The sequence below is a fragment of the Pezoporus wallicus genome, unplaced genomic scaffold, assembly GCF_028554395.1.
Source record: "Pezoporus wallicus isolate ANWC-B61680 ecotype Strahan unplaced genomic scaffold, APGP_CSIRO_Pwel_v1 contig_4191, whole genome shotgun sequence".
NCBI classification, from domain to species: domain Eukaryota; kingdom Metazoa; phylum Chordata; class Aves; order Psittaciformes; family Psittacidae; genus Pezoporus; species Pezoporus wallicus.
The window spans coordinates 1,786,629-1,800,269 of NW_026641383.1; the positions used below are offsets into that span (position 1 = coordinate 1,786,629).

General features: G+C 52.7%; 1 protein-coding gene and 1 long non-coding RNA gene across 6 annotated transcripts in view; one reads left to right on the forward strand and one right to left on the reverse strand.

The window, feature by feature from the left end:
• Nucleotides 1–5,780: 5,780 nt before the first annotated feature.
• On the reverse strand, nt 5,781–7,866 carry LOC130606831 (uncharacterized). Its single transcript, XR_008974081.1, has 2 exons — nt 7,603–7,866; nt 5,781–6,411 (listed from the first exon to the last, which is right to left on the reverse strand). It is a non-coding gene; the product is annotated as an uncharacterized LOC130606831 (long non-coding RNA).
• Nucleotides 7,867–8,854: 988 nt separating this feature from the next.
• MEIS1 (Meis homeobox 1) overlaps nt 8,855–13,641 on the forward strand; it is a 107,211-nt gene continuing 102,424 nt past the window's right edge. For 2 of the 5 annotated variants that reach the window (XM_057423474.1, XM_057423477.1), the window contains exons 1-3: nt 9,947–10,084; nt 11,470–11,696; nt 13,347–13,488. In XM_057423474.1, coding sequence (XP_057279457.1) covers nt 10,070–10,084; nt 11,470–11,696; nt 13,347–13,488 — 384 coding nt within the window. In that variant the 5' untranslated portion in view covers nt 9,947–10,069. Of the gene's footprint in view, nt 9,759–9,941; nt 10,085–11,469; nt 11,697–13,346; nt 13,489–13,641 lie in introns of those variants that run through there. The other 3 variants (XM_057423475.1, XM_057423478.1, XM_057423476.1) reach the window with 3 other exon arrangements.

Consider the following 13,641-nt stretch of genomic DNA (forward strand, 5'->3'; position numbering starts at 1 on the left):
GAAGTCAGATGGTGGAGCTTTCCCCTAACTTATAGACGCAACATGTGCTTCTAATACAGAAACGAAAGCAGAAGCTAGAGTTACTGCAAGACTGAATGTACTAATGAATCAAATTGTCTCTACACGACTTCAAAGGCTTTGGGAAGAAGCAAGAATAACTAGAAATGTAACACTAATGGCAAGGACAACGGGGCTGGCACTGGTGAAACCCAGTGAGGATCTTTTCATCAGCAGAGAGGCATAGTATGTATGGAAAAGGCTGGGGAAAATAATCTGATGGTGCTGTACAGCAAAGGAGAAGGAGCAGTAGCAGCCTCAAGAATAAAAGCAAAGCAGAATGGGCCTGGTAGAAAAATGAGTTGAGCAGCACAGTAATAAAATTTGAAAAGAGGACCAAAGTAAGAAGCATTTCAAATACTATCAAGGGCAGGAAAATAACAGAAAGGGTTACAAATGATCAGCAATGCAAATGACTATAATAAACTATAATAAACTTCAACTTGGAAACATAAAAGAGATATATGACTTTGGATGATAAGGGAAAAATAATTCAAAGCAAGTTATTTGGGGAGGAGAGATCTGGGCAAGGTCCAGAGTTGCTATTTATGAGTTAATGAAGAGAGGGGAAGGAACAGCTTGTCTTCAAGCGGAGGCCTGAGAGGCAAAGTATCTTGCCTCTGTTCTTTGTGCCACCACGTAGTTTCTTGAAAACCTTCTGTGCTTCAAGTGCTGTGGTGACGGAATGAAGATTTCCTGTCTCACATACATCTTAAGATGCTCAGCTGGTACAGTGGCACCCCTGATGCTTTAAACCCTCACAAACCATTTGAGTGAGCAGTCCTATTTCAGGGTATGTACTTGAGGAAGATCAAATTAAAAGTGATGGTAGAAATGGAGAGGGGGATCAAAGAGACAGGCAGGACAGTGCATCTCCATGGGTCACCTTTATCTGATGAGGTAAATGCATTTCGGAAAACTTGATTCCATTCTGCTCCTGTTTGCATCCAGAGAGGCATAAAAGTGATGTTTTGAGAGAAGAAGAGGGGTGAGGCACAAAATTCAGTGTCCCCAAAATACACTGGGAAGTGCTTGGGTGGGTAGAGCCTGCTGACACGCATTTGTTGGCTCCAAAACGCAGAAGTTCAAAGCTACTTTGGTTGTGTCTGCATGCACTATGATGCATATCCACCTTCAGAAGGGCACAGCCCTTTTCAAAAGATGACTTAGGCCTTTAATCCTGGTGACTTTCAACAAGTCCTGGGCTGGTAGGGAACTCCTGAAGTGTGGCTTACTGCCCACATTTGCTAAAGGTGGTTTATGTCTGTCAGGAACTAAGTGCCAAATTTTGTGTGGACTGTGGTCACTGCAGTGTTGAGAGAAGAAGCAAAATACCTTTGGAAATTTGAACTGAAGGGTTGCATGGTGGGATAGTCGTCCTCAAAGCGTGCTGAGAGCCCTCTTAGCTAAAATACAGCGTATTTGATCTGAAGTCTACTAAGTGCAAGGAAATAATGTTGCTGTTGAGAAGAGCTGAGCCGATTGCTCTGCGAGATGTTTCTGTAGTTCCACATGAAAAATGCTCCCTTTCCAGAGTTTGGGTGTCTGATTTCTCATCTTGTTCCCATGACTAAGTTGAGGGTAAGATCAGGAGAGCATTTTCTTTCAAGTGCAGTCACAGCTTCCCAAGCAAAGCTAACATCCTCTAGGTAAAAAAAAAATGCTCAGTGGGATAAGCTGGATGCCAACACTCTCGATGGATCGTGATGTGTTCTTCTGACTGAGGTTTGACCACTGTAGATCCCTGCAGATCTTTCAATGAACCCTTTAAACAAGGCACAGAAAATGACCGTTAGTGTCATGTTGTCATGCAGGATGCTCCAAACCCCCAGGCTGGTGCAGTTTCCCATCTGAAATCAGCGCGTGGGCCTGACTCTGTCCCTGGGCATCTCACCAGCCCCTCATCGCAGACCAGTGATACCGGCACGGAGCAGCCGGGGGCTGAGACATAATGCGGGGCTGCCCTTACCATGGCTGCGGGGCTGCAGAGGAGGCGATGCTGCTGCTGCCCTGTGGGAGGCCCAGGGCTCCGGAGGCAGCTCCTGGGGCTGGGGGCCCTCCGAGGGGACGCTCGGCTCTGCTTGGAGGAAAGTGCAGCTTTCACCGCCTCCCTACCCGATCCCCCTCCTTCTCTCCTTTGCCTTTATTCCCCTCCCTGTCTGCTTCTCACAGCTGCTGCCCTGGGGAGCCGGCCTTGGTGCAGGAGGAGGCTGCCTTACCCTGCAAGGCTCAAGGGCGAGGGCAGCCGCCTCTGCTCCAACCCACAAGCGGGGAGAATGGAGAGGGGACGGCAAAGGAGGGAGTCAGTACAGGCAGAGGATGAGCACGGCTGGCCTTGAAGACAAAGCTCAGCTCTGTGGTTTGAGGCTGACGTGGCTTGCGTGGCACTGCTGTGGCTGGGGAGGAGTAGGGGAAGGGGGACGCGGTGCAAGAGTGCCTCTGTCCAAGGGAGGTTTTCAAAATGCTTAACAAGGAAAAGGAGGGTTTTTTCCTAAGTTGTCCTTAGAGCAGTCCTTCGTGTGCACACATCCACAGCCGCTTTTCTCATGGCCATCATAGCTGGCCAAAAGTTATCCAAGGAGCTCAGAAATAGAGACGGGTACGTCCATGTACTCACCTATGGGACCTCGAAGTGAATGACGGCCACCCATCCCGGCTGTCACACGCGCTCCTGCAGGTTCCCTCCTCTTGCCTGCACTCACACGGACCAAGTCGGATTCAAACTGCTTAGAGATGAGCCACTTGTGCCCTAATAAAGGCTTCAAAGTGAAACACCAACGGCAACTCGAAGCTCTTTTGCAGCCCTTTTTGGTTTGGTTTGGTTGTTTTTCTCTTCCTTGCCCAGAGAATTGTTTGCGGGTGGAGGAGAGGGGTGTTTAAACAGCTCCGCAGATCCATTTAGTAAAGTAAATATGCAATTATGCAAAAGTGTGTGATAACGCACCCACGGGTGCATCGGGTTGTGCTGTGCTGCGGGGAGCCGGTGACTCTTGGAGCGGGGACCCTCACATGCTCCCCTGCCTCCCCGGCCCCTCGCATGCCCAGGCACATCCCGGTGCCCGGGGCCGGTCCGGCCGGGCTGTGCTCGGAGCGGCCCCGGTGGGGCTGCTGGCTCCGGGAGCGCCCGTCTCGCACCGCCGGGCGCAGAGCTTTGCTCCTCATTCTCCTCCATGTTATTAATTTATAATGCACGGGTGATTTACAGCCCTATTTCCCTGGATGGTGTCGTTTGCCGAGACCCATCTCGGCCCCCGGTACCCCCGACCCGCCGCTCTCTGCAGCCCCATCCTCCGCGGTCGGCACCGGAGGCGAACCGAAATAGTGCGGTGATGGGCTCATTAGCCAAACTGAAGACGGGGTTAGGTAATCCGGATGGAGCAACACTCAAAATTGGTTTTGGGGGAAAAGATGAAATGGGAAGGCTCTGACAAAACTCCGCTCTGGTCGAGTTCAGCCGGGATTCTGTCAGATACCAGCGCTCAGTTCCCCGTGGCTTGAAACTGGGGGGTTATTTTGTTACTCGGTAATTTGTTTCTTGTACTATGTGGCAAGTACTTTCAAACTCATTTAAAGGGTAAGATACTTTGTTCAACTTTTCAGAAGAGGGTCACTCAATATTTTACACCGGGAGCACGGCATCATTTAATTTGTGCTTTACGTACTCAGAGGGAAGTGTCCGTAATCCCTCGGTGCTATAAAAAAATAATCAGACAGATTGTTGTTTTCCTCCAAACACAGCGATTTTACCCGCCGAGACGAACTCGGAGCTTAACTTAGACCAGTATAAGTGGGGAAAGTCTCCAGAAAAAGAGAGGTATCGAATATTTTAGGCTAATGTCACCCTCTGTTGAACTCTAGCAAGTGGCTCTGAAGGCAGAGAGCTGTCGGAGTGGGTCTGCTACAAGTGGCAGAAGGGTTTGCTTATACCTTCATTTAACGTGTTTTAAACCCCCCGTTGTTCAGCTACGTGGGTGTCTCCGGCTTTTTAGGCTGCGTGCGGGCATATGTGTGGATAGAGAATAGCCGTTTAGGGATCTTGGCTTTAAAAAAAACCCTTTGAGCTCAAGCAGACTACTAGATTTTTATCTACATGTACGGCCGGCTGGTGACACTCTCTGTAAATAACGACGACGGCTTTGCATTTCACAGCCCCTCTGCGCCTCTCGCCTCGCAAAAGTCAAGGGGTCTTTTTTAAAGGTCGGGTTTTTTAAAACAAAAAACAACCAAACAACAAAAAAACTTTTTTGAGGGGTCTTTTCCTGAAGTTTTTTTTCTGAGGAGAGCATCCCAGGAGCCACGGAGCGCAGAGCCGAATTGGCACAGAGAGGGGAGAATTGAGAGGGGAGAATTGAGAGGGGAGAAAGGATAGAGGAGAGGGGAGAAGGAAGGAGAGATGAAAGAGAAGGGAGAGGGGAGGAGAGAGGCGAGAAGAAAGAGAGAAGAGATTGAGGAAAGGGGAGAGAGAAGGAAGAAGGGAAAGGGGAGAGGGGAATCACCAAGCCTGGCTGCGTCTGCCCGGCCACATCCGCGGCTCGGGCACGGGCAGAGGCTCTGGAACTTAAAACGGCGACGTGCGGGCTTCGTCTAAACCAAGACTAACGCCGTGCTCGTGTAACCCCCTCTTCTGCTGCCCCTTCCGAAGGGCGGCTGCCACCGTGGCCCCAAGGCGAGCGGTGCATCGGGAGCGTCGTCTGTGGTGTCTACCCGTGTCTACCCGGGCTGGGTTGTCCCGCTGCCCCGCGGGCTGCGGCCGGGTCGTGCCGAGAAGTTTTAAGCCATTTGCAAATATTTACCCCCCTTTTCTTTTCTCCCCTCTCCTACATATTTAGCTGATGTCCAACTGCCTCCGACGGGTGAACTCAAACCGTCTTTACCATGTCCCCCCTTAACGCAGCTGATTGCTTCGAAGTCTGCACTCAGTAACCCCCGAGCACTTAAAAGTGGAGGTTTTATACAACTATACAGGTGTAGCCGAAGGAAATAATAGTTGCTTCTGTGGCTTTTCCGTCCAGGGTCGCTTTTTTTTTCCCTTCTGCAGAGAAATTTGGCGCCTCCGGCCCCTCCAAATTGCCTAAAACTGTTATTTTCTCCCCTAAAAAGTTTGGTGTTACTGAGTGTAGTTTCTCCGTCCCCCAGTAGACGGCACAACAGCTCAATCCTTCGGGTGCAAAACAGCCGAGTAGCTTTTTTTCTTCCTTTTAATTAATCAGGCAGAGTTTTACACCGCAAATTCTTTTTTATTATTATTATTATTTAATTCAACGAGAAGTCTAGTAATATCAATAGCAAAGGGAGAGAACATGGCATAGGCAGGGAGTAAAGGAATGCGGCGGGCAACTGGGCTAAGGGCAGGTATCGCAGCGGACACCGGAGCGGAGCAGCGCTTCCAAATGAATCCGAATGAATTTAGATGGTGGGATACAAAAGTTAAGTACAAAAACCCCACACCAGCACTATCGTGCTGCCAGGCTCGGGGTTGTTCGGGGGGTTTAGGCCGAAATGGTCCAACTATAGCGGGGAATGGGAAAGCGCCGGCAGTCAGGGGCTGGGGCCGGCTCTGCGCTGCCTGGCCCGGTCTACCCCTGAGGTGCCACCGCGGGGGCATCCCGGCAGCCGCCGGCCGTGCTGTCCCTGAAAGGCTCCTTTTGTGCGCGAGTGCCTTCCCTCCCGCCGCCGGCACCGCCGCCGGAGAAGTCGAAGTGACAAAAATCCCGGCCAGTAACTCATTTCCCAGTTAATTTTATTAAAGAAATTTATAGCGGTGTTTAGAAAGTTTTAAGACAACCGTAAATTTTATTGGGAATATTTTATGAAGCCCTCCATTTAATTAATGAAAGACCCCCATAACTTCTGCAAATGCCAGGGCCGGTAGTGGGGAGGTAGGGGGAAGCGAGGAGCCCCCCCTTTCCTTCGCGGGCCGCTCCGCCGGTCTGGGATCGCCCTCCCCGGGCTGCAGGCGACCTTCGGGAACGAGCGGCTCTGGCTGCAGGCGGTGGGTGACCCCGGGCCGCATCCCCCGCCCGGCCCGGTTGTCTGGAGCCGGGGTGGGTCAACAGTCCGGGCGCTGCGCTTCATCTGCTCCCCTAAATCCCCAGCAGTTCCCCTCCTTTTACTATCATTCCCCCCTTGAGTCTGTCCTTTAATAGGTCTTTAAATAGGATTGGGGGTTGTTTTCTTTCTTTTCTTCCCCATTCCTCTTCCAAGCTTTTCATCGGGCTCTGACTTTTCGGGTATCTCCGCACGTATCGCCTCCCCTCTCCCCCCCTTATCTGAAGCATTCCTGGATTATCTCTCGGCCGCCTTTCAAACGCTTTCTTCTGCGGTTTCTTGTTTGTTTGTCTCTTCTGGTTGTTCCTATTTCAGTTTTCAAATTTCAATATTAATGGTGAAAGAGCACACTTGGATGCTAATTCCACACACACCCCCCCTCCTCACCACAAATCCCTGCTAGGAAGGCGGCAGGGAAGCCAGCTAGAAAACATTTGATTGTTCCTAGGTATGACTAATTCTTTCCTTAAGCTGGGAAATTCAGCCTGATTAAAAGCCTCATTTATTATCCGATAAGCAAATGGACCCAGATTCCACCTCGCGGAGGAGGCTCCCTTGCTCTCCAGACGCCTTTCTTTTTTTTTGCCTCAGCTCAGTGCACCCCTTAGCAAAAGGCCCGGGGGATCGGGTAGAGGGGGGGACAGCCGGGCCCGCGCATCACCGCTCAGCGCTTCGCAGTGAGGCCGCTGCCCGACCCGGGCACCACCAACCCCCCCTCGCTCTTGACTTTTTGATTTTTCCCTTATCCCTAATTTGCTTTTTCCCTCCCTCTCCGTTTCCAGCGGGAAGCGTCAATAGATCCCTGCAAAAGAGCAAGTTTTGGCCAAAAAAAACTAAAAGAAATAAAGAGGCGGCAGCGGACGAGAAGCTGCGTGGGTGCTGCCGCCGCTGCCGCAGGAGCTTACCGAGACAGCGCGGAACTGTCCGTTTAGTGTCCTCCCCCCCCCCCCCCCTTAAATAAGTGATTAATTGCTGCTCGAATTAGGCCATTTCCCCCCTTTTTTTTTTTCTCCTTTATGGCCGGCACCTCGCGAGCGGAGAGGCGCGCTGCGCGGTTCCTTGCCGCCAGCCCCGAGAGCAATAACTGTTTGCTAATTGTAAAACCCTTATCCAGAATGAGGTTTGGGCAAACAATTTGTACGCCTGTAATTACATTGTAAAAGTGTTTTAGGCTGGGTTGCGCGGAATTAATCTTATAAAGGCCTGGTAGAGACGCTGGGAAAGGGGTTGATCTTTTATTTTTAAGGGGTTTTGCTGGGTATTTTTTTCTTAGGGGGGAAAGGAGGAGGGGATGGGAGAGGGAAGAAGGGGACAAGAGAGGAGAGCAGAGCGTCTTCGGGAGCTCAGAGTCCCCGCAAGGGACCTGTGAGATGGGGGACCGGGACCGAGCGCTGGTCCCCGGGTAAATCAGTGGAGAGATCAGCCCCACGGCCGTGGCTCGGCTCCCGCACGGACGCGCGGGGCGGGTGGGGGGTAGTGGGTGAAATCGGCTCTTACCTGAGAGGTCTTTATTTCTCTCGCCGGGATAAAAGGCCGGTCCTAGCGGAAAGGGGGGTGGTAGGGAGGTACGGGGGAATCAAAACGGGTTTCTCTGAAGTTTGAGACGTGGCGGCGGGGGCCAAGCCGCTGCCCGCCACCCCTGGCTCCCCGGCAGCGGAGCAGCTTCCCCTGCCTCGGGGATTTGACCGGAGCAAACCCCCTGCCACTCCCCCCCCCATCCCTAGGAGCTCACTCGGGGACCGCTGCACCAGGCTATCGGGCGGCCTGTTCCCCACCTCCCCTCCCGGGGTAGGGGGTGCGATGGGACCAGGGCAGTGCTCCCCTTCAGCGCCCGGCCGGGGTTCCGCGCAGGTACGGGAAGAGAAGAGAGGAAGAAAGGGACACGGCGAGCTCTCCGCTCCGGGACGGCGGGGAGGGATGGCTGTGCTTTCGGACGGGAGCGGACAGCGGCTACGCGGACGGGGGGCGCCGGAGGGGTGGGGGCGCTCCCCGCGTAGAGCAGCGCGGCCGCGGAGCCGGCGGGGACGGGTGTTTGGGGGGGGGGTGGTATCGAGCCGGGGCACCCCCCCCCTCCTCGCCCTCCCCGCGGCGCGCCGGTCCGAGCCCCGCTTCCCGCCCGGACCAATGGGGGAGAGGACGGAGAAGGCAGGAGGGGGAGTGAGGGGCGGGCAGCGGCGCGGCCCCGGGGCGCTGCGCGGGCGCGGAGCGGGGCGGCGGCGCCGTCAGACAAAGGGGCCGGGAGAGCACCCACACCCACCCGTGCGGGGGGTGCACACACCGGCTGGGGCGGGGGGGGGGGGGCGAGGAGGGCAGGGCCGGGAGGGGGCGGTGTATCCTCCACCACCACCCCCCCTCCCCGTCGGGGCGGGGGCGCGTCGCTGCGCGGGCGCGGGGCGGGCGGCGCGCCCCCCTGCGCCGGTGGCGGAGTTGCTGCCGCCCAGCGCATTGTGTAAGACGCGACCTGTTATGGCCACCACTACTTCCGGGTTCCCGCAGTCTGCTCCAGCCCGGCGCTGCGCTGCGCTCGCCGCGGCGGTGGCGGCGGCGGCGGACGCCCGGCAGCGCGCGGCCCGCGGCGGCAGCGCCGCGCCTCCCCCCTTTCCCCCTTTCCCCCCCTTCCCCTCCTCTCCCCGCTGCCCTTCCTCCCGCGCCCGCCCCGCACGGCACGGTACGGCACGGCACGGCACGGCACGGCACAGCGCGGCGCTCCGCCCGGCACCCGCGCCCGCACCCGGCCCGCCTCCGCCAGCCGCGCCCGGCGGCCGCGCAGGGGCAGAGCGAGCCGGCGCCGGCGAGGAATTAGGAGCGATCCGAGGAGGAGCGAAAAAAAACCCCCCATCATCATCATCATCATCATAATAACCATAATAAAAGGAGAGCCGGCGCGTTTAGCGAGCCTTTTTAATTTTTAATTTTTCCCCCTCTTCTTCCTCCTTCTCTTCCTCCCTGCTCGATTTTTAATCTTTTTTTTTTATTTTTTATAAATTTTTCTTTTTTATATATATATTTTTATATTTTTTTTTTTTTTTTTTTTTCTTCTTTTTCCTTTTGGGTGAGCGCGCTCGAAAATTTAACATTTGAGGTGTCCTGCGCGGTGGGAGCACACGCAGCGGATCATCATCAGTCATTCACCACCTTGACAACCTCGCCTGTGATTGACAGCCGGAGTGGCAAAAAGCCATGAGACTTGGTAGTTGGGTTTGAGGGGCACTTTAAAAAAAAAAAAAAAAAAAAAAAAAAAGGAAAGAGAGGAAAAAAAAAAAAAAAACTGATTTGGGGAAAGGATATTTGCTTTCGCCCCGCTGCTGTCTTGGAAACGAGAGGGAGAGTAAGAGGGAGAGACAGGGAGAGAGGAAAGAAAGAAAGAAAAAAGAAGGAAGGAAGGAGGGAGAGTTGATTTTTTTTTCTTTCTTCTATTTTTTTTTTCTGCCTCCTTTTTTAATGCTGAGTTACCGTATCGCTTCGCTGAGATCCAGCAAGCCGAAGATTTTACTCGATTGCTTCCATTGCTGGCGACGCTAAGGGATTTTTGCATTTTTGGGGGGGGGGTGAGGGGGGGGGAACTTCGCGTTTCTTTCTTTTCACACTGGCCTTAAAGAGGATATATTAGAAGTTGAAGTAGGAAGGGAGCAAGCAGGCCGATGGCGCAAAGGGTACGTATTAACAAAAACATGGATTTCAAATGTGAAATAATATTGAAACGTGGCTGACAGAGACGCTGCGAGAAAAGTTTCTTCCTTTTTTTTTCTTTTTTTAATTTCTTTTTTTCTTTTTTCCTTCCCACCCCCCACCCCCCCCACCCCCCTACTCCTCTCTGGAGCAGGGGCACAAAGCGGTGTCCTGGAGCGGGAGGATTTATCAGTTGTACTTGTAGGCTTAAAACCTGTATATATTGATATTTTCTTGATTCTTTTACTCCCCACCCCGGATCTCTCAGGGAAAAGGCAAGCTTTTCTATACATTAATGACATGCAGGCATGTAAGTGAATATGTCCGAGCCTCTGTATCTGTTGGTTTTGTAGCTCTAGTCCTACCAATGTCTTTTTTAAAGTCAGCAGTGCTTGAAATATTTGAATGTGTGCATGTCTCTGAGCATTTTGCTGTGTTGGTGATGATAATACCGCTGCACTTTCGGAGCAGAACTTCTAGCTAGGAGTCAGCACAACTTTTTTAATCTTTTTTTTTTTTCTTTTATTCTTCCCTTTTCCCCCATTTTTTATACATTCAGTCACAAAAGGTGCAGTGCAATGGGCAAAGGAAAAAAGCTTTTAAAAAAAGTCACTTTAATTTGGATTAGAGGTTAGCAGCATGCACTGCCCTGTGTATTGTTGTATCCATTTTGGGTGCGATCTCCTGGTTTTTGCTTCCAACAACCTCCTAAATTGAAGTTTTGTGTAAAAAATAAATCAGCCGGAGCCGGGTGAGCGGGGATTTGGGGAAGGGGAAGAGCCCTGCAAAGAAGTTTTCTTGCCTCATTTGCCTGCCACCCCTCCGAGTGCTGGCTGGGAAAGAAAGTTCCTCTGCTGACAACTTGCCTTTTACTCTCTCGGTCCAAGCAAGTGTCAGGGATCTTTAAAAGTGTTTATTCACACCTTCGCTTTTAATAGATGAAAAGTGGCCGTTTCCCCCGCTGCCTGGGAACCGCGTTCGCTTTTGCTCCTTAATCTTTAACAAAGAAAACTTTTTTTTTCCTAAAAAAAAAAAAAAAAAAAAAGGAGGCATTCCCAAAATCCCGAGAGCCCGGGCAAACGTTTCCAGCCTTTCGGCTTTAAAAGTGCCTTCTCGTGGAATTGCTGAAAAAAAAAAAAAAACAAAATAGCTACTTTTTTTTTTTTTTTAGTTTTAATTATTATTTTAATTTTTTCCCTCCTTTTTTTTTTTTTCACCGCTGCTGAACTTTCCGCATCCTCGCCGGGTTAGGTACCTGACTTCTTATCAGCGGGAAAAGTTTAGCGGAGGGAAGCTCGGGCTCTGTGAGCCGTTTCTATTCACGAGGAGGGTTTGGGAAGTTTGGGGATGGGGAATTTCCCCCTCCCCCCCCCCCCTTTAAAAGTCATTTATTATTTATTATGATTATTTCTCCTCCGCCCCAGGCTCGGAGGAGTTTGGGCCGTGGTGGGCTGCACTGCTCCGGCCCCGGTGCTCCCCGGGGCGGCGTTTCCCTCCCCGGGGCCGGCGGTTGCACCGGGAGCGGGGCGGTGGAGCGGGGGGGAAGGAAGAACCGGCGGCGCGGAGCCCGGGCGCACCGGGGGGGGAAGCGGCTTCTCCCGGTGGGGGGAGGAGGACGGGGAGACGGTGGCCGGTTCTGCTGCCAGGGGTGCTGCCAGCCCCCCCTGATGCCTGTCCGCTCTCTGTGCTCCGCAGTACGACGAGCTGCCCCACTACGGCGGCATGGAGGGGGTGGGCATCCCCACCACCATGTACGGGGACCCCCACGGCGCCCGCCCCATGCAGCCCGTCCACCACCTCAACCACGGGCCGCCGCTCCACTCGCACCAGTACCCGCACGCCGCGCACGCCAACGCCATGCCCCCCGCCATGGGCGCCTCCGTCAACGACGCCCTCAAGAGAGATAAAGATGCCATCTACGGGTAGGTGCCGCGCAAGGCTCCGCGCAACCTGCGCGGGATGGGCCGGGGAGAACGCGGACGGGGGGTGCCAGGCGGGCTGCCTCCGCGCGGGATGGGGATGATGGGGTTGAAGGGCGGTAGGATGAAGGGAGCGCTGCGCTGAAAAGGCCCATATTCTTTATTAGTAGTAGTATTATTTAAGAGAGGGGAGAAAGGGCTGGGGTGCCCCTGGCATGTGTAGCAGAGGGGGGGGGATCCCTAAAATAGGAGCCGGATCTCGCTGGATGGGCAGCAAGCTTCACGGCGGGGAGGAGGAAGAGAAGGGAAAGGAAAATAGTATTCCCAGGGCACAACCTGCGCCGAGTGCTAAATCTCTGCAAGGAGTTTGGGAGTAAGGAGAGTTTGGAGCACTTCGCCCAACTTTCCACTTTGTCTCTCCTTGTGCTATGAAGGAGGAAACTCCAGAGACGCTCCTCTAAACTTTTGCCTTTTTAATTTTTATTTTAATTTTTCTCTTTTTAAAACTTTTTTTTTTTCGACCCGACAGCATTGAATCCTTCTCAATGCGGCAACTTGCAAAGCGGTTTCTAGGCCGTTGTGATGGGAGCTGATGGGTTACACTGGGCGGCAGATGCCTTTAAAATGAATCTGCCCGTCTTGAGTTTGAAGGGAAGTTTAAGAGCCTTTTAAAATCGCTCTCAAAACAGTGAGCAGAAAGGGGAGGGGAAAAAAAAATTCACATCGTTCAGTTTCTTTATCGGTTTATATCAGAAATCTGTAGGATTGCTTAAAACGGTACCCCCCCAAAAACCAAGTATGAAGCCCTGGGACAAAAAACTGAGCTCCCTGTTATAAATATACATATATATGTGTGTGTGTGCGCCCACGCTTATTTATTTATTTAAATTATTAAACGGCCGAGGGAACCAGATGCACAAGCAGCCTTTCTCCCAGGGAGGCTTTTAAAGCTGGGAGAGCCCAAAAGCACCTGGTTCCCTGCGGGAGGCAGCAGGCAGAGGGGCCGGCAAGGCAGAGGGACAGGCAGGCAAAGGGACAGGGAGGCAAGCAGGCAGCAGGCAGAGGAGCAGGCAGCCCGGCTGGCCAGCACCTGCCGGTGGGCCGGCTTGTGCGGAGCTGGGTGTTAGTAGGGTGGGTGCACGGGTATAGGGGCTTATTTATTTTTCTGATTTGGATGAGGGTTGTTTCTTTTTCTGTTTTTCTGGGTCTTTTCCCTCCCGTCACTCCCAGCAAGTCCTCCAGCAGGAAAATGGGAATTAAAAGCATGAAAGACAGAAGTGTATGTCCGGAGGTTTACATTTATTATTATATTATTTTTTTTCCCCTAAAGACAAGGAAAGTTAATTCAAAATGGCTGCTGGAACCGGCTTGGGTTTTATTCTTGGCTTGTCCTAGGGTTTTATTAACAATATCTGCGGCCAGAGAAACGCGGACAGGCCGGGGAGCTGCGGGGCTCCCGGCCGGGTGGCTGCGGGAAGGGGCCGGGAGGCGGCGGCGGGGAGGAGCGGAGCCCCTTCGGTGGGTGCCCCCCTCCCTACGCACACGGCTGTGGGACTAACTATTGTTGCCTTTGGTCTTATTTTTTTGTTTCGTTATGATCTTTTTTTTTTGTGTCCCCCCCTCTGTGTGTGTGACTATTGTATTTTCTTTCAGACACCCCCTGTTCCCTCTTTTAGCACTGATTTTTGAGAAATGTGAATTAGCTACATGCACACCCAGGGAGCCCGGGGTAGCGGGAGGCGATGTTTGCTCCTCTGAGTCTTTCAATGAAGACATAGCAGTGTTCGCCAAACAGGTCAGCAAAAACGGGTTGAAACAGTGTTAAGAGGGAAAAAAAAAAAAAGGGGGGGAATCGTAACGAGAAAAACAAGTCTGTGTTGAGATAAAGAAAGATGCGCGTTTCCCCCTCCCCCCTCTCTTACTGCAAGAGGTAGAAAGAAAACAACCC